General features: G+C 36.3%; 1 protein-coding gene across 2 annotated transcripts; it reads left to right on the forward strand.

Moving 5' to 3' along the window:
* The first annotated feature begins 219 nt into the window (after positions 1 to 219).
* LMBRD2 (LMBR1 domain containing 2) lies at positions 220 to 23690 on the forward strand. 2 transcript variants are annotated; one of them, XM_026038026.1, is made up of 19 exons: positions 220 to 263; positions 4557 to 4619; positions 5527 to 5756; positions 6218 to 6297; positions 6606 to 6701; positions 7744 to 7911; positions 8615 to 8825; positions 9584 to 9658; positions 10022 to 10135; positions 10534 to 10717; positions 11331 to 11512; positions 12299 to 12432; positions 12647 to 12752; positions 13457 to 13554; positions 14881 to 14984; positions 16228 to 16274; positions 17325 to 17427; positions 18623 to 18752; positions 20201 to 23690. In XM_026038026.1, the coding sequence occupies exons 3-19, from the start codon at positions 5583 to 5585 to the stop codon at positions 20259 to 20261; spliced, it is 2067 nt and encodes a 688-aa protein (XP_025893811.1). In that variant the 5' UTR covers positions 220 to 263; positions 4557 to 4619; positions 5527 to 5582; the 3' UTR covers positions 20262 to 23690. The 2 variants fall into 2 exon arrangements, with proteins under 2 accessions (XP_025893811.1, XP_025893819.1); XM_026038034.1 differs by lacking the exon at positions 4557 to 4619 and having other exon boundaries at positions 226 to 263.
* The last annotated feature ends 441 nt before the right edge of the window (positions 23691 to 24131 follow it).

The following is a 24131-nucleotide window of genomic DNA, read 5'->3' on the forward strand; positions in this document are numbered from 1 at the left end:
GCGCGGAGCCCCCGGCGCCCGAGGGCGGCCCGGGCTCCCCCGAGCGGGGCGGGCTGCGGGTGTCTGCGAGGGGCCGGGGCGGCCGTGGGGGCTGCCCTTAGCCCCCTGCGTTCCTCTGTCCTGCTGTGTCTTGGCGGGTGCGTTTCACACGGAGGTGCCGGCGTTTTGTCCGTTTGTTTATCGTTTCCGTGGCCTCCGCAGGGTTAGSAGTGCGCGCTGTTTGGTCGGCGAGCGCGAAGCTGTGGCAGCTGCGGCATGTGTAGGTATGTGGTTGGGCAGAGCGGAGCGCGCCGGGGGTGGCCCTGCTCCTGCAGGGCTCCACAGCGTGTCCTGCCCCGGGAACAGCTCCGTGGGCGCGGGCGGGATGAGGGACCCGGGGGGGCTCTGTCTGTCCGATCTTCCCGTCACGTCACCGGCCACTCCCGTCCAAAACACACGTGCTGTTTCCACGCAGGACTTCGGGATGTTTATCCCAGTTCTGTTTCCAGTAATATCATTCCTCACCCTTGATATCCAAATTGCATGTTTGGAAACTGGTGGGGATAGGAAACTAATTCTGAGCACGCCTGCAGCTCTGCCCTTACTCAGCAAGCGGCTCCTGAAGGCTGCTCCTTGTTTGTGCCAGGGTGATGGAGAGCCCTGCCCGCCTGTCTGGAGACGGCCACGGAAAGGCGGGCAGGTCACACACGGTTATTAACTTGGATACAGTCACTGGTGTGACTCAGCTGGCATCAATTTTTGTGGAGCGTTTAGCATTAACCATTTCCCCTGTTAACTAACATCGTGGAATGGTGCTTTAGAGGTTACTTGATAATCAAATGATAGTCCGTGGTTTTCTGTATGCTTATTTGTTTTCTCTTTTTTTTTTTTTATTAAGAAAATAAACTGTCCACATTTAACCTGCTATTCTGCATCCCTTTTTATTCCGTCATCTTACTCTTTAATATTCTTTCTTCTTTCTCACTATGAGCAAGTGAATGCAGAAGTATTTGGTGAAAGGAATAAAATAAAATTATGTATTTTAAAACTAAATTACCAAATGACCGAGGTTTGTCTTACTGCAGTGTTAGGCTTCTGATCTGATTGACCACATTGTGTTTCTAACCCCAACACCTGCTCTTTGTGGGTGCGTTAGGCTCAGGCTGCCCAAATAACAGTTTGTTGTGTGTGGTGGGTTTTTTTTTAGGTTCTTATGGCAACTAGATCAGCTTTTGTGTTCTCTGTTTCCGCTCCTCCAAGTAGGTTGTTTCTTYAACCCGTTGTTTCCATAGTGCTCTCCTCTCTGAAACCATCAGTGTTAGTGGCACTTAGTACCTCCCATCCGAGGGCYGGAAAGTGTCAGCTAAAGCAAGTGAACTTACTGGGATTTGTGCTGTGGATTTGAACATCCTTATCTATCTCAGCAAAGCAATTACATTTTATCTACCGATCCCATGGAAGACCCAGTTTCTCACCAGATCAGAATGCTCCTATTTTGCATGCACTCAGTACTACATATTATTGTAATTTTTTATTGTCATTGACAGATACAAAACCAGTAGTTTCCTTAAATATTTATATGCCAGCAATTAAATGTAATCCATTTAATGCGTTGTTTAGTTTCCGGATAGTTGAGGTTATGGATGCTAATGGAATATCTGCGTGTAGCAGACTCGTGTTTCACAGACACTGTGCAGACGTTTTGTTGATTCCTTTCAGAGGCTGTTGTTGCTAGTGCAGCTGGATAACTCCTCTGGTCAGTCCTCTTGGGCAGCCTGTGGCTAGATTCTTTCTTCAGGTAGTTTTCTTCTTGAATTAAGATACAGAAGCTCTTCATTTGTTGCCTGCTTGTAAATCCTTACTGTTTTTCCAAGCTGCAGTGGATACTGCGTAATAAAGGAAAAGATGCRCACACATCAGAAGACTTGGACATGGAGATGGCTGGAAGGATTATTTTTAATGTTACTTGATATCTTGTTCTTTTTTTTTCCTTTTATACGTAAGATTTCTAATATATGAGTAATCAAGGAAAAATTAAGTTAGCTCCTTGTTTGTTGATGGGAGTGTTAAGATTTGTTGATAGGAGGTGGTTCCATCAGTCCAAAAGTTTTAATTGAACATGTCTGAAAAATGGGTTCTTCAGCATCGTTCCCCAGACTAAGTCAGGCCTCAGAAAGCTCTCAGGGCTGTTGTGGCAGACCTCATTTTTTTTTTGTTTTCTGAGGTAGATGTACTGGAAGAAACTGATTAGCAATTAGACTTGTCGCCTGGCAGGAAGGCAAAGGTCGCTACRGAGCTGAGCGTGGGTGTTTTGCTCGGGAAGCAGTTCTCAGTTTATAGTCGTCACGGAAATGTGGGTTCATCCTCAGGGGGCAGGTGCTGTCTCGCAGCTGGTTCTCTTAGTTTTGACTGTTGCTGTCTTTGGTAGCTCATCCACAGCCTGGTAACTTCATTTGTGAAAGACTTTTTTTTCTTCTTTCTTTTATATAATTACAATTTTTAAATTTTTAAATATAGGATATGGCAGGGAAATCTCTAGTCATTTGGTTCTTCAAAGTAGCTTAGCTGAAAATATCCAGGAATTTTAGAAATGTAACTTTTCTGCATTGCACTAGTTTAAGAAGTACAACAAAGACTGAAGAAGTTATTGGCTGGAGTACCAAAGATATGAAAAACAGAAATGCRTTGGCTGTCTTTATTATTATTATTATTTAAAGAACAGGAGGGAGAACAAGAGAATGAACAGCTTCATTTTGAGTTCCTGAAAAATAATTTTAAAACAAAGCCAATTTCTAAGCATCTAGACCATAAAACATGAGTAAAGCCAGCATGGGTTTGTCAAAGATAAACTGTAAAAGTATTCTAATCTCTTTTCTTAATACACCAGCAGGTGGATTATATATGAGAAAAATCACTTAATGTCCCATATCTGGGCTTTGATTCYGTTTAACATGATGTTTTTGTAGCCAAACTAGGGAAGTTCGGGAACTACTGGTGCATAGAGAGGTGAAGCTACACGAATAAGATCAGCTACTCTGCCATATTTTCAAAGTTTCCGTAGTGAAGTTATGTGGTTATTAAAACTAAAGAAAGCACAAAGCTCGGAGGGATTATGGGCATATTTTAGTGTGTTATTGGAAATCAGGATGCCTTAAAGGTTCAGAGATGAAGCATGTGGCAGGGGAAGGGAGTTCTGTGACAGGTGATACTGGAGCAGGATTTATCAAAACTACCCAAATACAGATTGGAAAACAGCATTGTGTTGTTAAGGGTGAAGGATTTAGGAATTTAGTGAGCTTCATGCAGGTTGTGCTTTTCTTTATAAGTTTCAGTAAGATGTGAGAAGCAATTTTGACCCTCAGTTTAGCCCTTCTCRTGCCATAGGTGTAATATTGTGGGTTTTCCAGCCAGTTGTAGAAGTTGGGGAAGAGTGTCAGGGAGAGTAGTGAGAAAGCTGTAGAAAAAAATCTCAGGGCAATTCAGAGAGATTGAGGTAGTAATTATATTAGTTTCCAAAATGAACAGTGTGCTAGTAAATCATTTCATGCAAAATTTGGAAACAGCGTTACGGTATAGTGTGAGATTTCTGGTTCAAGTGGTGTGGGAGTTGACAACAGTGGACTTCACACATGCACCTTATTCTTTTCAGGAAACAAAATGCTGTGTAAAAGCCAATGTAGAGCTGCCAAACTGCTTTAACTGTTGGGGAATTAAATGTGAAAGCAGTAAAATGGCAAATTTTCAGGGATATATGGCAGAATTATAGGAAGTGCCAGTGTTGCAAATTTGTAACTTTTTTAACTGGGAATAAGACAATTTTTACTGCTTAGATCTCATACATAGGAGTCTGCTAAACACTATCCTGAGAGATTGTGCTTAAAGCATTTCATTTACTRTGGTTTATTTCACCATTTTTTTAAGAGATTTAAAATAAGTTGATGGAATCACTAGTGGCAGTATGTTTTAAAATGGAATTTCTAGTGAAAAGTGAAGGCACTGCAAATGCAAGCAGGGAAGCCATAGTAAAAGCTTATTTCAATTGTATCAAACCAGCTAAAACAGCAGCCTAAGTGGGTAAACTAGCCTGTCTGAATAGAGAAATAAATTGTGAGGGCAAAAAGCATATGAAGTCATAGGTTAAAATTAAGCGTATTTGAAAACATTAGAAACCTTAAAAATATAACAAATTGGTGAAGTCTTCTCTAACAGATCATGCTAAGTTTGTGAATGCTTTTTTGATTATTTTTACTTACTGACAGCAGTAGCTACCATTTCCTAGAAATTAAATGTACTAATTCTTCACCTGTCGCAGCATTTTTAACTGCATACCAGCTACCAACCATTTTATCTTAGGGAATGATCCTTGCAGGATGTTATGGGTCARTGTTGTGAGCTTATTTGTCTTACCAGGCTTATAGCCTTGGCATATTTGGTGTTTTGGAGATTCTTTAGAATAAAAACCTTTAGCAGTTATATTTCTAGAAAATTAGGTGATAATTAGGTGATAATTCACATAAAGTAAATTTATTGTTGTTATGATTAAATACTGCRAGTGACTTTGTTTCTTTCCTTTTTAGAGGCAAGCAGTGGAGATCTGCTCCAAGTGGCTTATTTTTGCAGGAACATTCCATGGCCAGGAGGTACAGCAGGGATTACAGACTGAGGGTGTGGGCTGGGCAATCTGTGTGCGTGTCAGAAACAAAGAAATCAGCAAGTGCTTGGATCTTTATGTGTCTGCCAGTGTTTTCAGGGTCAAATCTGGTTGCTGGTCAAAAGAAGCAGCYTCCTTGACTTCTGTGGCAATTGAATTTAGCCTTTAATTTGCTCCTCCCTGATTCCTGTGTAAACTGGGRTTTGTGCAGCCTTTGCCTAACTAACAGAAGGCCTGTTGGAAGTTGTAGGCATTCCTAACAGCCCTGTCTGCCTGGAACACAGTGTCAATAAATCCMAAGGGTGAGCAAAGCAAAATTCCAGTGGTACTGATAACAAATGCTGAACAGAGACCTCTGTTTCTCTGAAGAGCAGAGGTGGGGTAGGAAGATGAATTAACCTGCTGCCTCTTGGTACATGAATTCTCAAATCTAGAAGAGCTAGACTGACATAYCCTATCCTTATGCTCTTAATTGTGAGTAGAAGATTTAAATGCATAATTAAGAAACTGTTTATTTAAAAWTTTTTCTCAGTAGCTTTCTGGAAATAAATTTGATCTTAAACCTTTCATCTGGCCTTTTCAAAATAATTGATCTCTCCTAGAATAAAAAAGGAACAGTGAAGTTTCTTTTGAAATTTATACCAGTCTAAAAATTATTATAGTTTTAGTTAGTGGCAGAGACTTGACTTCTGGAATTGGAATATAGCAAGAGGAGTTATCATAGTATGTTGCTAAAATAATAAAATTGAAAAGACACCTTGCTTCATCTSATCAGAGTTCTTTTCAAGTGAACTAGAAAAGGCATTAGGGTTTTCAGTGAACTTCTGTTACACAGCTCTGTTTTCTGCGGGTCTTCTAGAGGTTTTAATGTGGTGAAATGTCTTCTTGTCTTACAGTTCTAATTCACTTCCTTAACTGAGCTGCGCTGCGTGGCTGGAGTGAACATTCAATAATGAGTGGTGCCGCTTTGGGCCTTGAGATAGTATTTGTCTTTTTCCTGGCTTTATTCCTRCTTCATCGATATGGAGACTTCAAGAAACAGCATAGGCTGGTGATCATAGGAACCTTGTTGGCCTGGTACCTCTGCTTCCTTATTGTGTTTATACTGCCTCTGGATGTTAGCACGGTGAGAAACTTCTAAGATTGTCCTACTTCATTGAATACATATGTAGGTGATTCCTCTAAACTCATAATTTCAGAAGACAATTATACCTTTAAAATAGAAATCCTAAACAAGATACATTTTTCAAATGTATACTGTTAAATACAATTATTGATTTGACTCTTTCTCTGTTTACAACTGACTTTCTTTTTTTGTTGATGCCCTCATCAGGTAAACCAACGCTTGCTTTAAAATTTCATTATTAAGTTGTTTATAGTATATCTTGTAATCTGAACAAATAAAAARATTCACTTTTTCTGTTACTGGCCCTGTAGATTGCATGTTTATTTGAAAGMTTGCTTTTTGCTAGTTTAATTACTTTCAAGTGTAAAAGTGGAATGCAAGAAGTGTTTTCTAAAAAGCAACCTTTTATGTAATTGTTGTGCCTTCTTCTAGTCGTTAATGTAAAGTTATGTGTTTTATAGACTATATATAATCGCTGCAAACTTGCTGTTAACTCCAGCCCTCCAGAAAATAATGGCTCCTACGTTACGCTTGCTCCAAGGTATGAGCTGTATATTTTCTTTCTTAGAATGTTTTTAAGTAAGGATTTTGCAAGGGAAAAGACAGTGAAGGAAAATGCATCTGTGTTTGTTGCTCAGCATTTATGTATAACAACAGTAATTTTCAAACTTTAAAGAATGGTAGATATTTTTCATGGTGATTCATTTTATTCTCTTAGATGTATCTGTGATTTTGACTACTGACTATGTCATATTCAAAGTCTCTTTTCTGGATGGGGGAATTTATAGAAAAAAAAACCCTATAATATTGACTGTACAACTAACATTAAGMTCTCTTATATTACTACAGCAAGCCAAAGTGTTTCAAACCATGGAGTTACATTCCTAATGGGATTATGCCAATTTTCTGGCGTGTTGTATATTGGACWTCACAGTTTTTAACATGGTAAGTAAAGCAAAGGAATGTAACAAAGACCRTGATACCTTTATAACATCTTAACAGTCTTACTGTACTCCTTAAGAGTATATATTGCTACTCCACAAAGCTATCTAATCGCATCTGTTACTTCTTACTCAAGAAAGATTTCTGTTAATGCATTCAATTGACCTTATATTTCTGCTCCGCCTCTTCAAATGAAAGCTATTTACCTCGGTTCGCTTTTGGAGTAGAAACTAGACAGTTTGCTCTCAATTTTTTCATGGGGAGGTGATATGAAAAGTTTTTTTGTTTTCTTTTCCCTTACCCAGTAGTAAAATTAGTTAGAAATTTCTGAGTTGCACTCTAGAGTACTTGGTTTTATTGGATATAACTTTATTAAAGCTTGTTTTGTTCCTACAACATCTTATGCAGAAGATTACTTCTAAGTGATCAGAAATTTGTCTTTTTCTATTCCCAACTCCATGTTCTTTATCTCTAACTTTACTTGTGAGCATAAGAGTATAAAAAGTTATATTACTAAAGAATAAAATATATAGAATCTCTCTATAATAGGAATCTTATCTACAGGGTGTTGTTTTGTTTTTTCCTTTACTCTCTATGTGTATAAAATGCAGTTCTATGAATGACCGTTATTTTGCTAAAGTGCCTCAAATATATCTAAAGGATCTGAAGCCTTAGCCAAGGTTGACCGTCTTGCTCCAACAAGTAATGTGAATATTTTTGGTCTAGATCAATGTATGGTTTCTAATCAGCTAATAATCAAATCACCATCTTTTTAGCTCAGTCAGAAAGATCAACTTTAGTTTTGTCTGTTATTTCTTATGGTAAAGCTAACTGACATGTTTTTATCTACAATTTATTTATAGCCATCAGACCAGTGTATGCAGAATAAAAGCATAGGGTAGCTAACACATTTTGCTAGAAGCTTGGGACTTTTTAAGTTAAAGGCCCTGTCTTGATACCTAGTTACAGGTGCACTTTTCCTTTTTTCTGGCTGAGATGAGCTGTTCTTTTTTATTTTGTTTGTTTGTTTTCTTTTTCTTCCTAGGATTCTGTTACCCTTCATGCAGTCGTATGCGAGATCAGGAGGGTTCTCCATTACTGGGAAGATTAAAACTGCGTTGATCGAGAATGCAATCTATTATGGCACTTACTTGCTGATTTTTGGAGCTTTTTTAATTTATGTGGCTGTAAACCCAAACTTCAATTTGCAATGGTAAGAACAGGGGTGTATTGTACTTGCACAAAATCTGTAAAAAATATGTCATCACAGATAGATCTTCTATAGATTAAATGTGTTTTTCTTTGATTTTTCTTTGGGTTTGAGGAATCCCTTTATATTTGCAGTGTTTTTTTCTTCTTCTCTAACAAATGTATTTGCAAAACTAATGCTAAAACCTTTTCAGTCCTTTGAAAATWACAACCTTAAAACAAGTATGCCAGCCTGTACCTCCTGTCTAGCACTTCTGTGTAATGTAGAGTCAGTTTAATGGCCTTAAGGTAAGTCAAAATCATTGCTGTTTGTAATGTTAGTCTTGCACGTTATATGCTGTAGTACACTCAACTGTTTACTGCTTAGCTGTTTTCAACTTTTACTGCTGGAAGAGGCTGTTTCTTATAGGGGTGCTTTGTTTTAGGAAGTTTGCCACCTTCTTTTGTTTTCTAAAGCAATAGATTCCTTCTTGTTTCCCTCCAGAGAGGGTACTCTAAGCAAAAGAACCTCATGCCTCTTTCAAAAGGATAGGAAGAATCATAGCAGCTTCAAATGTGGCAAAGTATTAGATTGTTCCTGAACAAGCAGAATTACAGGATACTGGGCTTGTTCCTGTGCATTTGTGCCCCTCGTTCCTGCACAGATATTTCACATGTGTTCTTTCCATGTGTGTAGATTGGTTGTTTRTTTATTTATGTATTTTTAGGAACCAACTTCAGACTATTGGGATAGCAGCAGCAAACACTTGGGGTCTCTTTCTTCTTGTGTTGCTTCTGGGTTATGGTTTGGTGGAAATTCCCCGTTCTCACTGGAATGGGGCCAAACGGGGTTATCTTCTCATGAAGACCTATTTCAAAGCTGCCAAACTGATGACCGAAAAAGCAGATGCAGAAGAGAATTTAGAGGATATTATGGAGGTAGGTAATTAGCTTTCCCTGTGAAATATAAGCGGTCTAGATTGCTGTTAGTCATGTCTGAATTTCCTGATGTTGGGAGGAAGGAGGCCATTTGTGTCMGAAAAATTTAGGTGGCACAAACATACTGTGAAATATCTCAGTTTTGAGAGTATCACTGTGGTTTGCCACTCAATGACACTAGGTCCTACGTAAAATCCAAAGCAGAAATATTGCCTGACGTGGAGAATTTTTATCTCATGGCAGCTCAACTGCCTTTTATAACTTGAAGGGCGGTCTGTATTCATATRGTCTCCTTTTGAACTACATAAATGCTCTTCTAGTTCCATCTGCCCAATGTCTACAATTTATGTTCATTCTCTTTTAAATGAAATGGGTAAAAATTTGGATGCAAKTACTTAATTTCATTCCAAGGCTGGTTGTGTCTGTGTTGCCTATAGGATGAAGAAGGAAATCCAATTCTCAGTATGACTGATAAGCTGTTAGAACTAGTTTTGACAAAGCTTGTCTAGCCATTAGGTAGCATCTGTTTATTACTGATAATAAATGCTCTTTTGAATGAGGTCAAATGGTCTCAGAAGTGAGTTATCTGGAAATAAGCAGGAGATAAGATTAATTAAGCAGAATAATAGGATACTTACCAAGCTTCTTAAATTAATAATATTAAACTAAACCAGATAGGAAAAAAAAATGCTGCCTCTTTTCCTACAACTAAAACGAGAAAGGATTTTTCATTTGTTTATTCTTTTTTTTATGCACAGGAGGTTCGTAAAGTAAATGAAAGTATCAAGTATAATCACCCTTTGCGAAAATGTGTTGATACAATATTGAAAAAGGTAACTAATTCTTTATTTTCATCTTAACTTAAAATCTCTAATTTGCATTGTGACTTCCGCTGGCCACATTTTAGTTGAAGTTCTCTATACAGTATACAACAGATTACAATATATGTTTTATCTGCTTACTGTATACTAAGATATGTATTTTTTAAGAAACAAAAGTTGATTATTCTGGAACAGGAAAATATGAATTTTTATTATACTAGTGAAAGACAAATACTGCTACCAAAACCTTTTCAAAAAGGAAAATCGATATTTAGAGTGTGAGCTTAACTTTCGTGAAATGTCAAAAAAATACTTTAATAATGAAGAACACTCACTACTGCTTCATAATTCAGTTGATTTTCCTTTCCCTTCCAGTGTCCTACAGAGTACCAGGAAAGAATGGGTAGGAACATGGATGATTATGAAGATTTTGATGAAAGACAGAACAGTTATCCGAGTGAAAAAAGTTTGGTCAAACTTCACAAGCAGGTATATTGATGAATGAGATGACACCCTGTTTATGGTAGTGTAATGAGAATAAAAGACAGTCAAATTGAGATTTTATGTGCATTTTGATGCTTGATTGGCTTAGGATTGTGCATTTTGGGATTACTACATCAAGAAAATTTTTGCAGTTACAGTAACATAGTTTGGAATGCCAACTGACTTCCAGAAAGATTATGATGAGAACATTAAAACTCAGGATTCTTGTAGCCCTCTTCTATCACTTTCAAGAGAATTAACTTCCTGTTCCTTTGGGTTTACAGAATAGTTATGCAGTTCTATAGTCTGCAGTTCTATAATGTGGTAATTTTTGAGGGATTTTACAAGACTTTCTTGGAACAAGGATGCTGTAACCAGGGGTTCTTCGGATTTRTTTACTACAGGTAATTTATTCAGTACAGAGACATCGTCGCACACAAGTCCAGTGGCAAATTCTCTTAGAACAAGCCTTTTATTTGGAAGACGTGGCAAAAAATGAAACCAGTGCAAGTCGGCAGTTTGTTCATACTTTTCAATCTCAGGAATCAGAGAATAAATTTTTTCAGTATTTCTACACACCAACAGTTGGTAAGTATTATCATGCAGATTTTGAATATATAAAGGAATACCTCGTACCTTTCTATGAGAAAATTAGATTGTTTTACATAAACAGCACAATGATAATAGAGGGCAGCAAATGTACATCTTAGTGAGCTTTTGTGATGTAATGGCCAACAGCTATTGATTCATGATTTTGGCCATAAACTTAAAGAAACTTACTGTTATATGTTGTAATAGCAGTAGAAACGGTAGAAAGATTTCTTAAAAGAAGAAAGAAAAATAGAAACTTTAGACTGGGGGATCATGGTTACAGTTTGTTTTTGGGACACACAGTTCTTCTATTAAGAAGAATCCTATGTCCATCCTATACCAAATATTTGGAGACATGATTCCTTGTGCATCTTCTAAGAACGCACCTTGTCCCTCCCAGTTCTCTAGCTGGTTTCTTAGGGCTGAACCAGTTCTCTAGACATCAGAAAAGCACTGAATTTAAGTGAATGACACCACAGATCCCAGCCTTAGTTCTAAGGGCAAGTGTAAGAAGCTTAGAGCAGTTTAAGGCGGTTCCATTTCTGGTTGTGTAATTTACATTAACCAATTTGGCATGTGTGTGTATGTCTATTTTTTCTTCTCTCACCAGAATGGTACTGGGAATGTCTTCTACGACCATGGTTTTACAGGGTTCTTGCTGTTGTTTTGGCCACGTTCTCTGTGATTGTTGTGTGGTCGGAGTGCACTTTTTTCAGCACAAAACCCGTTYTATCCTTATTTGCAGTTTTCATACAACTGGCAGAAAAAACATACAATTACATATACATAGAGGTAAGTATGAAATAATCGATCAGCAAAGATGTTTATAGTTAGATTGTGATTGCAATAATAGTAGGCTATTCTGGTTTTAAAATAAATAAGCTGTAAAGCTGTCAACTTCCAAAAGGTCTCTAAAATATGTGACACCAAATTTGCCTTCTGCAGAGAAGGTTACTTCTTCAGTTACAGTTCTTACACTTCTCTTTGCAAGACAGTTTTCCACCTGAGCTAAGTAGGACATAGTGGAATAATTTGTGCAATAATAGCCTAGAACTTTAGACTTGGTGTCTGATATGTCTTTAATGAGCCATGTATGCAGCCTYTCCTAAATACTAATTTGCTCCTGACTTAAAACGTCTGCCCTGAGAGGTGTGAGCAGCCAAGAGTGCTCAAATTTATCAGTAAAGGAGCTGAGCTGAAAAATCCAGTACACTTAACACTAAAGGCTGAATTTAAAAGGCTTGTGTTACTGCTTATTTTGGGAAGAAAATATCAAATCAATCATAGTGATTATCAAGGCAATTATAGTAATTTAATTTGCGTGAAAGAAAGAAGTAGCATATATATTCCTTCAGTAAGTTGTATTTGCTTACATGAAGCACAGGGCGCTTTTGAGTTAAACTAGAAAAAAAAAAAAACCCGAGCTGCTACTTACAGCTTATATTATTGATTCTTCTCAGAATGAARAAATAGTACTGTGCACTCAACCTGTTGAAAACATAGGCTGTAAATGTTAAAACCCTAACCAGAGTTCTAAATTCAAGTGTTCCCTTTTTCTTTTTTTTTTCCCCCTTCTAGATGGCCTGTTTTCTTACCATCTTCTTCGTAAGTATCTGTGTTTACTCTACTGTATTCAGGATCCGCGTATTTAACTATTATTACTTAGCTTCACATCATCAGACAGATGCATACAGTCTCCTTTTCAGTGGAATGTGAGTACATAATATAAACTATGGCTTTCTGAACTAGATTTTCTGACAAATAAAGAACRTTAAATTTAATGTATGTTTTTAATTTTTTTATGATTATATGAATATAAATTCCATTAAACTCTTCCTCATTAATTCATATTGTATCTAGCTGCCATTTATTAGTATTTTTAATGCAAGAAACTGTATTTAGGTATTTCACTTTACATTTATACAGGTTATTTTGCCGTCTTACTCCACCTTTATGTTTGAATTTTTTGGGCTTGACTCATATGGATGCAACAATTTCTCATAAACACACTCAGCCAACTGCTTACACATCRGTAAGTAGAGAAAAACATATTTTTGAGGCTTCTGTATGATTTAGAAAAGAGGAAAAATATTTTGAGACATTTGTTTAGRTTTATTAAGACTCAGATCGTTCTCCCCACCTTACCCAGAATTTCACTAATATTAAACAGGGTAGAATTATAGACCAGGAGTTTGATACTCATCACTACCCATGGTAATTACCAGTAGCTCCATGTTTCAGTTTGGTTCASTTTTTGCTGAAAGGTGCAGCTGTAGCTTCTACCAGCTTTAGTGTGTGAAGTGTCTCTGTGCTTCRGGAGCAAACCTAACTGTGCACTGAAAACCATGAGGCTGATTTTAAGTGAGCAACTAATTTTGCAGGGTAGTCAGCCGCCTCTGCCTTTATCAGAAAATAGTTTATTGGTCTAGAAATTTCTTTTACAGCAGGTACAATCATTGACCAATTTGAAGCTGATTCTGTGTCAGGTGAAGCAAAAAGGTCTAGTATGGTAGAAACCTCAGAGTCAACATCCTGCTAGAGGTAACTTTATTGCTTGGCACTCCAGGTCAACTGCCTAAAAYAGATCTATAATGGTAACACTTCAAATGGTTAACTAAATAATTATTAACTACCTTTCGAAAGCTGCAGAGCAATATGTGTATTTGTGAAAAAGGCAAGATGTCTTTCTGGATATGTCTAGAGTATGTAGAACTTACTCTTGTACTATTTTTCCAGATAATGGGATCTATGAGAGTGCTGTCCTTCATTGCAGATGGATTTTATATATATTATCCCATGCTTGTTGTCATTCTCTGTATTGCCACATACTTCAGGTAAGTAATTTGCAAGCAAATAGAAAGAATCACAGTCCTGCTTTAATAATATTGATTTGATTAGGAAGAGATTTTCCTTCTGGCATTTGAGGTGTAACATATTAATAAAAGATGAAATTTTAGCTCATAGACTTTCTAACACACTCATAACAAGCATCTGATCAGCTACTAGACTTAATTTTAAAAGCATGGTGGTTCGAGTTCTGTGATACTGTTTTCCTGAACTAGGTACTGTTTTCCTGAACCATTGTTGGATACTGGAAGGTACTTGAGGCAAATACTCTGTTTGATTTGTCCTTGTATCCTTCCAAAATACCTGCTCTTAACCACTGTGAGAGCTGAATTGTCCTTGGTCAGTCCCTATTTGGCCCAGTTTGTCTTTGCTCCTTCAAATTTACATTGTCATTCATTGAAGGGTAAGGTATAGTTGTGAATTATGTAGAATGCACTTCAAAACCTTGAGTATCTATTAATATCTTATGCATATCCAAAGGTAAAAACAGAAGGATCTAGTCCTAGCTTTTTCCTGTCTAGCTTCAGGTTAGGTGACATGCAGTGTGGGGAAAGAAAAAATCATCAGTGTCTAATACTATGGTGAAAAGGAAGGAAAGAAAATGAAGAAAAAGTTCCTTTGCTTAAATTGTAAAGCCTTCAAGAACTCAGATATATGCTGAACTAAATGTTAAATGAAAATCTATTAAGGAAAACTGCCTCCTTTATAAAATCCATCTAAAATGCAGCATAAGTATATGGCAAAGGCAAATTTCAAAATATTATAGATGCTCCATTTAGAGAGGAAACCAACAACAAGAAAAACACAGGTTACATTCCCTGGTGGAAAATTGAAAACTTAAGAGTGTGCCAGATATTCCTCCTGAATGAAAATGAAGATGAAAGGGGCTTCCCATATCACTGTGGTTTCAGGAAATGCAGAAATCAGAATAGGTGGAATCTTCAGAGTGATTTTACTCTGACTGAGAAGAATAACGGAGCTAATACAGGTATAAATTAGCTGAGAAAGCTACAAGCAGTTGTTCTATTTTAAATCATTTGCACTACTCTCGATCATTAAATATTTTTACTGCTACTGTTAGCATTCTCCTCTTCCTAAGTAGGGTTACTGCATTGCTTTCATTTGGATTTAGGAACCTGTCAATCTTCTATTTTTTTTATAGATTCCTCAATACGTTTAATAATCTTTGTTGCTTGTTTCTTTAATTTGTCCATAATTTCCAAGTAAGCTATTTTACATTTTTCAGTATAATATGTCCAAACTATTGATTGTAGATTAACAAAGAAATTTGCTTATTCCCCTGCTTTCACCAGTTTAGGAACCCGTTGTTTGAATCTTCTGGGGTTCCAGCAGTTCATGGGGGACAGTGAAATGACATCTGATTTGATTGATGAAGGAAAAGAACTGATCAGAAGAGGTAAATTACATCCTGTTATCTCATTCTGACTACAAGAAATAATACATTGTTGCGTTAAAGATGTCTAAAATGTTGCAAGATACTTGTAACTTAGTATTTTGTAAATATTTTGAAACCCACCGAGGCAATAGAAACCTCACAACTGTAAATCTGTATGAAGTGTATCAGACTTTGTTCCCATCCAAAATAAAATGCAAACTTCTACTAGTGTCTAAATTTTARGCCCTGGATGAGCCTTGTTTTAAAATTCAGTTAGGTGGAGCTCSTCTGAAGTTAGCACTGATCTATTACTGGTCTGATGCAAGGATATTAAGATCCCGTGTAATGATTATTAGCACCTCTGGTGTTTTTTTTTTTCCTTTTTATCATCTACAACCTGATTTTAATGTTTCTTGGTGTAGGAATGTTCATTCAACTTTTCCTTCCAAATTCTATTGTCATCTTTAGTTCTTTTTGCTGTTTCAGCTAAGTACAGTGCGTTATCACAGAAAGGAGGTAATGTTGTGGAGTTGTAATTACCTGCTGTTTTGGAGAGAGTTTTAGAYTCTTACTGATTTGTTGCTGGCATCTTTTGTTGAAAGTGTCCTTTAAGTTGTTCTAAGCTGTTGTGGTTCTTGGGTAAAGATTTAGAAGTTAAAATATCTGAATGCACTGTGATACTGCTCTTTCTTAATTATTAAAGCCAATGAACTAGATTTATTTGTAGCAGGATTATTATTATTTTTTCTTCTTGAAAGAGAAGRAATGTCACTTGTTCTCTCAAAAGATTGCTTTTTGATATGTTATGTTACATCTCAGCTGAATAGTTGCTGGCAGAAATTATGTGGGGTGTTTTTAGCCTAAACAGAACTTGAACCATTATCAAATGGAAATCTTTTGCTTCAGTGTCATCTTAACATCATAYTGTTTCCAGCTGCTTTCTAGAAGTTTCCATGTACTTTGCCATCCATCTGGTTTTAAGGTTTGTGCCTTGTTCCAAGCTTTTATTCACAGTCACTGAGTTTTAATGAGAAACTCCATAATGATTGACAAGCAGCTGTCTGTGTTTTTATTGTATGAATAGTTTCCAGTAAGAAGAGTTAATCCTGAATTTTAATTACATTTGTAAAAGACAAATATAAGACCTCTCTCTCTCTCTCTCTCTCTCTCTCTCTCTCTCTCTCTCTCTCTCTCTCTTCCTTTTTTTCTGTTGATAGTGATTTTCCTTCTGTCTAAATACAGACAAATATTTCTCTCTTTCTAGAGAAAAGGAAACGGCAAAGACAGGAGGAAGGGGAAAATCGAAGAAGGGTATGAAAACGTTTTTTACATTTTAATTTTAAAAGAGGAGGGAGTAGTTGTAGTCGCATTACTTGCATCCTCTTCTTCCTGAGTGTGCTGTGAGATGGACCTAAGCCTACAGATGTGATGCATGTATTTCCTTATGCTAAATCCCTTTTAAAAAGGATCCAGACCTGTAAGGTGCTGAATATTCTGAACAATCCTGTTAAGATTGCTGAACGATTTCAATTTCAACAGTAACCCCAATTTCAGATTTTACCCGTTTGAATTTGCATTAAGTAGGTCATTCCTTCATGAAGGTTTTCTGAGTCATGCAGTTCACTGGATCATGATTATTCAGTGTTTGATCCTTCTGAGGCTGAGAACTGTTACAGCTCATGGCATAAATCAGAACAGTAACTTCAACTGAACCTACCAGTTCACCATCTGGGATCCAGATAAAAATCTGCAATGTATTGAAGTTACTTGAACCATTGGAAAAGATTCTGTTGGGAAATTAAGTTGTTACCTAAAAGAAGCATGTGACATTCTTTAATGCTTCATTATAATCCATAGTAAAAAGTATAAATGCTAAAACACAATGAAAACACAGCAAAAGTAAACATGAGTTGTCCAATGTTTGTGTTGTCAGTAACTGGACACTTTAGGGTCCTACCACTAGGTGGAAGTAGAAACAAAACCAAATAAAAAGCGATTGCTGTTGTCGCACCATGGCCTGRAGCAACTGGACAAAGCTGGTCTGTAAACTTAATTTGTAGCTTGCTTACTGTGACTCTTTCTTCTGATGACTAGTTATAGCATGTAGGGATKTATATTGAGTTTAAAATAAGGTTTAAAAAACAAACAAATAAAAAAAAAAAAGCAAAGTATCTACCTATATTAAGTATATACCTATATTAAGATACTGAGCAGTGATGTTTCGATAGGATTACTTTTGTATTCGATATGGATGCCCAATTGGGTCTATATTGGGTATCCAGAATGTCTCTTGATCCAAGTTATGCCCTGATTGTGCCATCCTTTACTTGCAACCAATAATTTTTTTTTCTTTTTTTCCAGGAATGGAAAGAGCGATATGGAAACAGAGAAGATTCCACTAGAAGCAGAGCTGTCCACACAGACCAAAAAGAGTCCAGCTTCTCCGAAACGAACACAAATAGGCGTAAGTCGTTGTGCTGTTTTTATACATGTGGTTTTTTGTTGTTTGTTTGGTGGGGTTTTTTTTGTTGTTGTTGTTTTTTGTTTTGTTTTAATATTTTGTCTCCAGGATGTTGATTATATAAATAACAGAATAACAGTAAATAGTTTCCTGTTTGTCTTGGAACAGAGTGCTGAGACATTCCCTTTTGCGCCTTTTGTGGCCTGGTACCGTCTTGCCCATTAAAGCCACTCAAAGAGAGTTCTGAATTTCCTCCCATCTTCAACACTTCTCTTTCTAGTTTAGGCTGGAGGTTCTGGCTGGTCTCAGTTACAGGGATCTCCAACRGGACGTGTAACGTTTGCAATTAGAGCAGTAGTGATCAAGAAAGAAAATTGAGCATCCATCTTAAAGTTGAGGGTTTTCTATATGTTAAAATCTTCTGCCTGCGAAAGGATTCCTTCAGACTGAAGTAATCAGATTATTCACCAACAAATGTGAAGCCAGAAACCTCTTACATGAACATGTAGATGTTCATCTAATTACTGTGAAATGAGCTTCTTTAGATCGTTACACGTGAAATTTTTGAGAAAGAAGAATAAAAGTGTTTAAAGTTTCCTTTTTTTATTGTCTACTCTCCAGCCTTACCAAAAAGTTTATTTGTAATTCTGTAAATGTTTTCTATAAGTTTTATGTCATTCTGTAAGATAACATGAGAGATGAAACTGAACAAATAGGTAATGTGACAGGATGAGTGAAGTGTTACAAAACTGTTCACAAAGTTTACTGAATAGAAGAAAGAAGAATCAAGGTATTGAGGTAACCTGAGAAGGTGCAAGACAGGCAGAAGCTTTGAACATGCTTTTCATGCAGAATTGTGGTGAACTTTCTGCTCTACTACAGTTGGAAACTTAAATTTTCACTGGTAGGCAAAGTTATTTTAATGTTAACCACATTAACATGCAGTGTTTCAATACCGCAATAAACTGTGGCCGCTGGTCTAAGGAAAGGGATAGAGTGAATTGCAAAACAGCTGTATTCATAAACTTGTTCGTTTTAAAAAAACATGCAGCCAGAAATGGTTAGATATTGAATCTATTCTAAATCAGGTTTGATGTTTGGGTGAGATGTATTATTTTAATTTGGAAATTTGGAAATGCGAAACTTTAAAAGACACTTATATAGTAAACAAATCTCTCTTTCTCTTTGTGCTCTYCAGCGCTATCAAAGTACACCCGATCAAATGGTAGGACTGAGAGAGACAGAATAGAACTGCTGCAGGATGCGGAACCTTTGGATTTTAATGCAGACTCAGTTAACGATGATCCTCTTGAATCAGAGTCCGGAAGGTAAGGAGTTGCCCATTTTATTTAAAATTAAAGAATATTAATATCTTCAGTCTTCTGATCTAATACCGCCATTTAGTAGTGATAGTTTTTCTAAAATGTTCTTTTCTTTCCTCTCTCTGACCATACAATAATTCTTTTAAAACTAGATGAAACCCAAGGGTTTATTATTTAAAATATTTTAGAAATGTCTGAGGTAGATTTGAATTGAATATCAAGTAATTTATTGATGTAATCTGCAATACAGAAGTGAAGAATCTGAAAAATGACCTGCATCCGTACAACATGAGGCTCTCTTTAATGTCTCATAAGATTTCAGAAAAGTCACTTGATTTCCCTATGGGAAGACCATCAGAAAAGATTGCAGAAATTCAAACTGAGTATTAATGGGCCTGTGCTTGTAGGAATATAGCTGAGGACTGGAGCTGCTGAATCTCAATAAAAGATAAATATTTGAATGTGTTGGACATAATGTCTTCATGCTGCAGAGTGTCTATATAGCTGTGTCTATAATAGAGCTAACTCCAGCATCAAATTTCCCAAGTCCTGTATCTTATTAGCTGGTAGGCTCTGCTCATATTTGTGAAGGAAGTTTGTGGGTGAATATTTTATCTAGGCAGTTACAATTTAGAAACATTTTGCAATAAAGCACTTTAAAAGTCTTTTTTTCTTGATTCATCTGAAAACAACTGGAGTTGTTTAAAAAAAATGAAATATAAGTAATATAAAATTATAAAATAGATATTTATAAATATATATACATATGTAATGTATGGTAATATAAAATATATTATAAAACGTAAATATAAAAAGTAAATATATATATATATTTTTTTTTCTCCTGCAATGATTACAAGCATTCTAGGACAGTGTAACAGCACTAGGGAGATGAGTTTCTAGCTTTGTGCSCAGTGTTTTAATAGCTACTGCAGAGATGAAATACATTTTGCATGTGCTGGCACTTCTGCTATTTGACCAGTGATCTGAGTCTTCTTCCCCCAGCCCTTTCAGCACCACTCCTGACCCCTCCCAGTGTCCAGCCATTTCTTTTAGTCATTTTGGATGCCACTGTTCACATGGGAATACGCAGTAGAACCATCCAAGCAAATAACTTTTGAATGTTGGTTTAAAAAGAACTTCACATATTTTACTATTTAAAACAAACAAAAGGCATTCACCTTTTCATTTAGAATATAGAATGAGAAACCAAGTTTCTTTGGGCTCCATATGTTCATGTCACTGTTTCTGTGCATCACATGACACTTAATGACCACCTAACAAAATCTCATAAAAACAAGTAGTTCAGTAGAATTTCAGATTCTAGATTCAGATACTATTCATAGTAACCCGTTGTATATAGAGTGCAATGGATTTCATATGATTTCACAGATCATTATTCTTTTTTTTGTCTGATTTTTCTTTCTTTCTTCTTGTTAACATTCAATATATAGGTACCAGCCTGGTGGAAGATACTTGTCAATGTCTCGAAGCAGAATATTTGATGATGTCTAAACTCCTTAAAACTAAAGAAAATTCTATAGAAATCCTTCCTACTCATTGATTGGAAAATACTGTATTTGTGATGTATCGCAGAACTGGAAAAGATCATTTCCATTTAAAGAGAGAATATGAAGGAACAACTACGTTTCTGGACATGCRCCTGTATGATAACTCTACCACCCGTGTGAAGACTGTGCCCTTTCTATTGTAGATACTGCTGTGCATCAGTGTGGGCTTTTGTGTCATGACCAAAAGAAGAAAACTAATTAATTAAATTACTACAGAATAAGCTGGTAAATGTACATAAGGCTCAACTTGAATTGTAACATATAAGTTTTGGGAAGAGGGTGTTTTGAAAGGTGTTTTTTCTGAACAGTCAGAGAACATCTTAATGCAGCCAAGGTGTGCAGTTATATAATTTATTATAGTAAACACTTTCTAATTTTTTTCTATTTGAACTTTATACCTAGTCCAGAATCTAGTGAATTACGTCGGGCTTCAACAGCCTTTGAATCAGATCTTTTATAACCAGAAAATTGGAGTGACTGGCTGTTCTTCATAAAATAGGCTGGCATGTATTTTGGAGCCATGTGTATTGGTCATGAAAGGTCATCTCCCTCTTCCAATGCTATATGCAATTGAATGGCTTTAGCGTGTGTAAATAATTGAATATGGACCTAAATTTCACTATCTCAGTCATGTGAGCATAAGTGCAATAGCAAGAGCACGTTATCCAAGATAAGATGCCTGCTTACGTTTTTTACAGGTAAAAAAGTTGAAAATCTTAGCACATTAATGGTTTTGTAGCTGTAAAAAAAAAAAGTAATGTGAAAATTGAACTACATACTGAAACTTTACAGTTTGCACTTGTTTCAGGCACAATTTAAAGTTTTAGAGTGTTTCTTTAGAAGAAGGGAGCTATACAGCATGACTGGATCTGTAAACACTTCTGATGTCCCAGCTGCCCTGGTTGCATTAYGTTATCTATCTCTAAGGTGCCTGTATCTTACACTAAGCTGTTGCAGAAAAGATTAAATGCTTATTCATTTAAATGCCATTCCAAAATGCCAATTACTAGCTGTATAAAATATTTTAAATTAATTTGTGGTGTAGGTGTATTTTTAAACTGCAGTTAGCTGAATGAATTTTCTAATTTAATCGTAAGGTAAAAGATGTAGTCACACTCATGATATCTTGGGAAACTGGATTAACTAAAAATGTTGTTTTATTGCAGTTTGTCATATGTTTTTCCCACTTGAGAGTGTTCTTACKTGCTTTTTGCAAAGTGATGGAGACTGAAATATAGAGGTAGTTTCTATCGTAAACTCTTGGAAGTTTATCATGCTTCAAMAGCCTAACAGTCGTGCTCATCATGCTTAAAAGACAGGCAGCCCTTAAAGCAGCTGGGAATCGGTTATTCTGAAAATTTTCATGAGTTAAATCTTCTACTAATTCTTAAAAGAAATCTTTTTTTTTTTTTTAATTTTAATGAAATTCTACCTACCTCCTCTGATTTAGTACATTAGTGGTAGCACTGAATTGTTACCATGAAGAGGAAAATAGTCTGCTTGTGTTGAAGTAATTGCATTAATAAATGGGCAGACATTAAATAAGGGTCAGTTCAGCACTTAGGTAAATGCAGTGAATGGCAGTGACGTCCACGTTTGGCCAAGCATGTACAATTTCCAAAATACATGTTAAGAGATATTTTGATTTCATCACAGTCTTCTTGCTGCATCAGGGACTGGAAGCTGAGAAAATGGGAGACACTTTTATGCAGTCTGTTCTTTTGCAATGTTAACACTTTTATATTAGATGTATTTAGAGAAAAAAAAGTATAAATTCAGCATTAACTGAATAGGGTTGCTCGGTTTATGTATGTTCTTGAACACCATGTGAATGTACCTAGACTTGGTATTTCTATTTTTAAAATTACAGTTACAAAATAAGTTGCAAAGTCTTCATTTAACACCTGAAATGTCACCATAGAGGGATCTAATTCAGTGCTAATAGACCATCACAGAAGGAATGTTTGTGGTTTTTTTTTTTTTTTTCCTGAACATTTGTCAGGTGTCTTACCTAGCTGCTGTTGACCCCAGAGAGGTGGATGAAGCCTTAACGGGGCCTGAGTTCTGCTCTCAGAAGTGAGTGAAATGGTTGCTAACAGAAATTTCAATGCAAACTTGGTTAGGACTTTTTTTTTTGTGCAAAAATTAGCTCATCCCCAGTGTAAACCCTCTGTATAATTTTCATCAAATCACAGTATGAAGAGTGGAGAGTGTAAATGAACAGCAATGGAAGTTCAGTTGTTGATACAGAAAGGTGGGAATCTCCTGGTCTTTTCAGATGTTGCAGTATAGTAGCCAAGTAACCTGTGGCTCCTTTTGGAAAGCACAGGGAGCAGAGCCCATGGACTCTCTCCCAGGAGGTTTCCCCTGGGGAGAACTGGGAGTTCCCACCTGTTCCCTGGATACTGGAGTTTAGCTGAGGAGTTGATAGCGAAGCCAGGCTTCTACCTATATTGTTCAGTGCTGCCCAGCAGTTATTCTTGCTCTAATTCAGTGCATTTTAGTAAGCTGATCAATTTGAAGTGTTTAAAAGTAATTGTGATTTCCTACAAATAAAAAGTCAGATTTTTTTTCAARAAAGAGGGAAAATCTATAAAAGAACACTGGATAAATAAGGGTGGGGGTTTTTTTACTTTTTTTTTTTTCTTTTTCCTGCTTAGATAAATAGTAGAGAACTTGCTTGGAGGGTGAGTGCCTGGAGATTCACCCACTTCATGGCTGGATTGTGATACCTCTTGCTCAGTTCTTTGCTGCTGTAGCTATACTCTTAACAGTACCTCAGCTTAAAAGAATTTAACATTAGCTCTGATGTGTTTAAGCAGARACTGCACTATAAAATAATGATGTTCTTGCAACATATTTGATGCTCCAGATTAGGTAAAATATTTGCCTTGCACATGTGCTCTTGGAAATTGAATGTTAGTGTATTTATTCTGCCAGAATATGGTCRTATTTATTTATAATTGGTGACACATATCTCTAATGTTACTTCTGAACAGTTCAGGTGTACTTCCATTTCATCATTGTTATCACGCTCTTTCCTATTAAACTGTGAACACAAAAATAAATACAAATAAAAAGCTTAGTACAAAGTTTGAATATCCTATCAAGTATTTAAACCAGTGCAAAGAATCCAAGCAAATTGTAACGAACTTTGGAAGGTGAGAGTGAAAATGGTACATGCAGAGTGGGCTGCTTATTACTGGGTAGCCCAAGCTCTAGTCAAACRTAACAGAAACTTAAGTTCTTGCTAGCTTTGGATTTCAGTTCTGTGTTTTCAGGCATTTAAAGTATAATATATTCCAAAATCTTCATGGGAAATGAGTTGTCTGCACTTTGTGAGGTGCAGCTGTAGCAGAGAAGTAAACTGAGGGAGTCTCTATATGAAGAAAAATAAAAGTAGTGGCAGTTTGGGAGAACTGTGACTCATTTCAACATTTGGATACGATAATGTGTTAAAAAACAGCCAACTTTATCCCACTGTAAATGACACTACTGGAAAAATCACAGAATACAACCTGCCTTTGTTTTGCAAACACTGCAGTAAATTATTATTAATAGAATTAATAGGAATGGGGGAAAGCTGCTGTCTTTTGTTCTTGCTATTATATAACATAACCATGTCAGTGATTTTTACATATGAAGGACTTTAAAAAGTGGTTACTTTGATTTCCTGTGCTGATGATTTGTACTTTATTAAATTATCTTGGGAGTAATGTAATTGTTGTATGAAAAATACATTATTTTGTTCCAGTTTTCATTATTGTTGTTAATTGCTTGGAATTTGAGGGCATTCACAACACCAAATACAGAT

This window comes from Nothoprocta perdicaria, unplaced genomic scaffold, assembly GCF_003342845.1.
Source record: "Nothoprocta perdicaria isolate Ctin4 unplaced genomic scaffold, notPer1 scaffold_1, whole genome shotgun sequence".
NCBI lineage: Eukaryota > Metazoa > Chordata > Aves > Tinamiformes > Tinamidae > Nothoprocta > Nothoprocta perdicaria.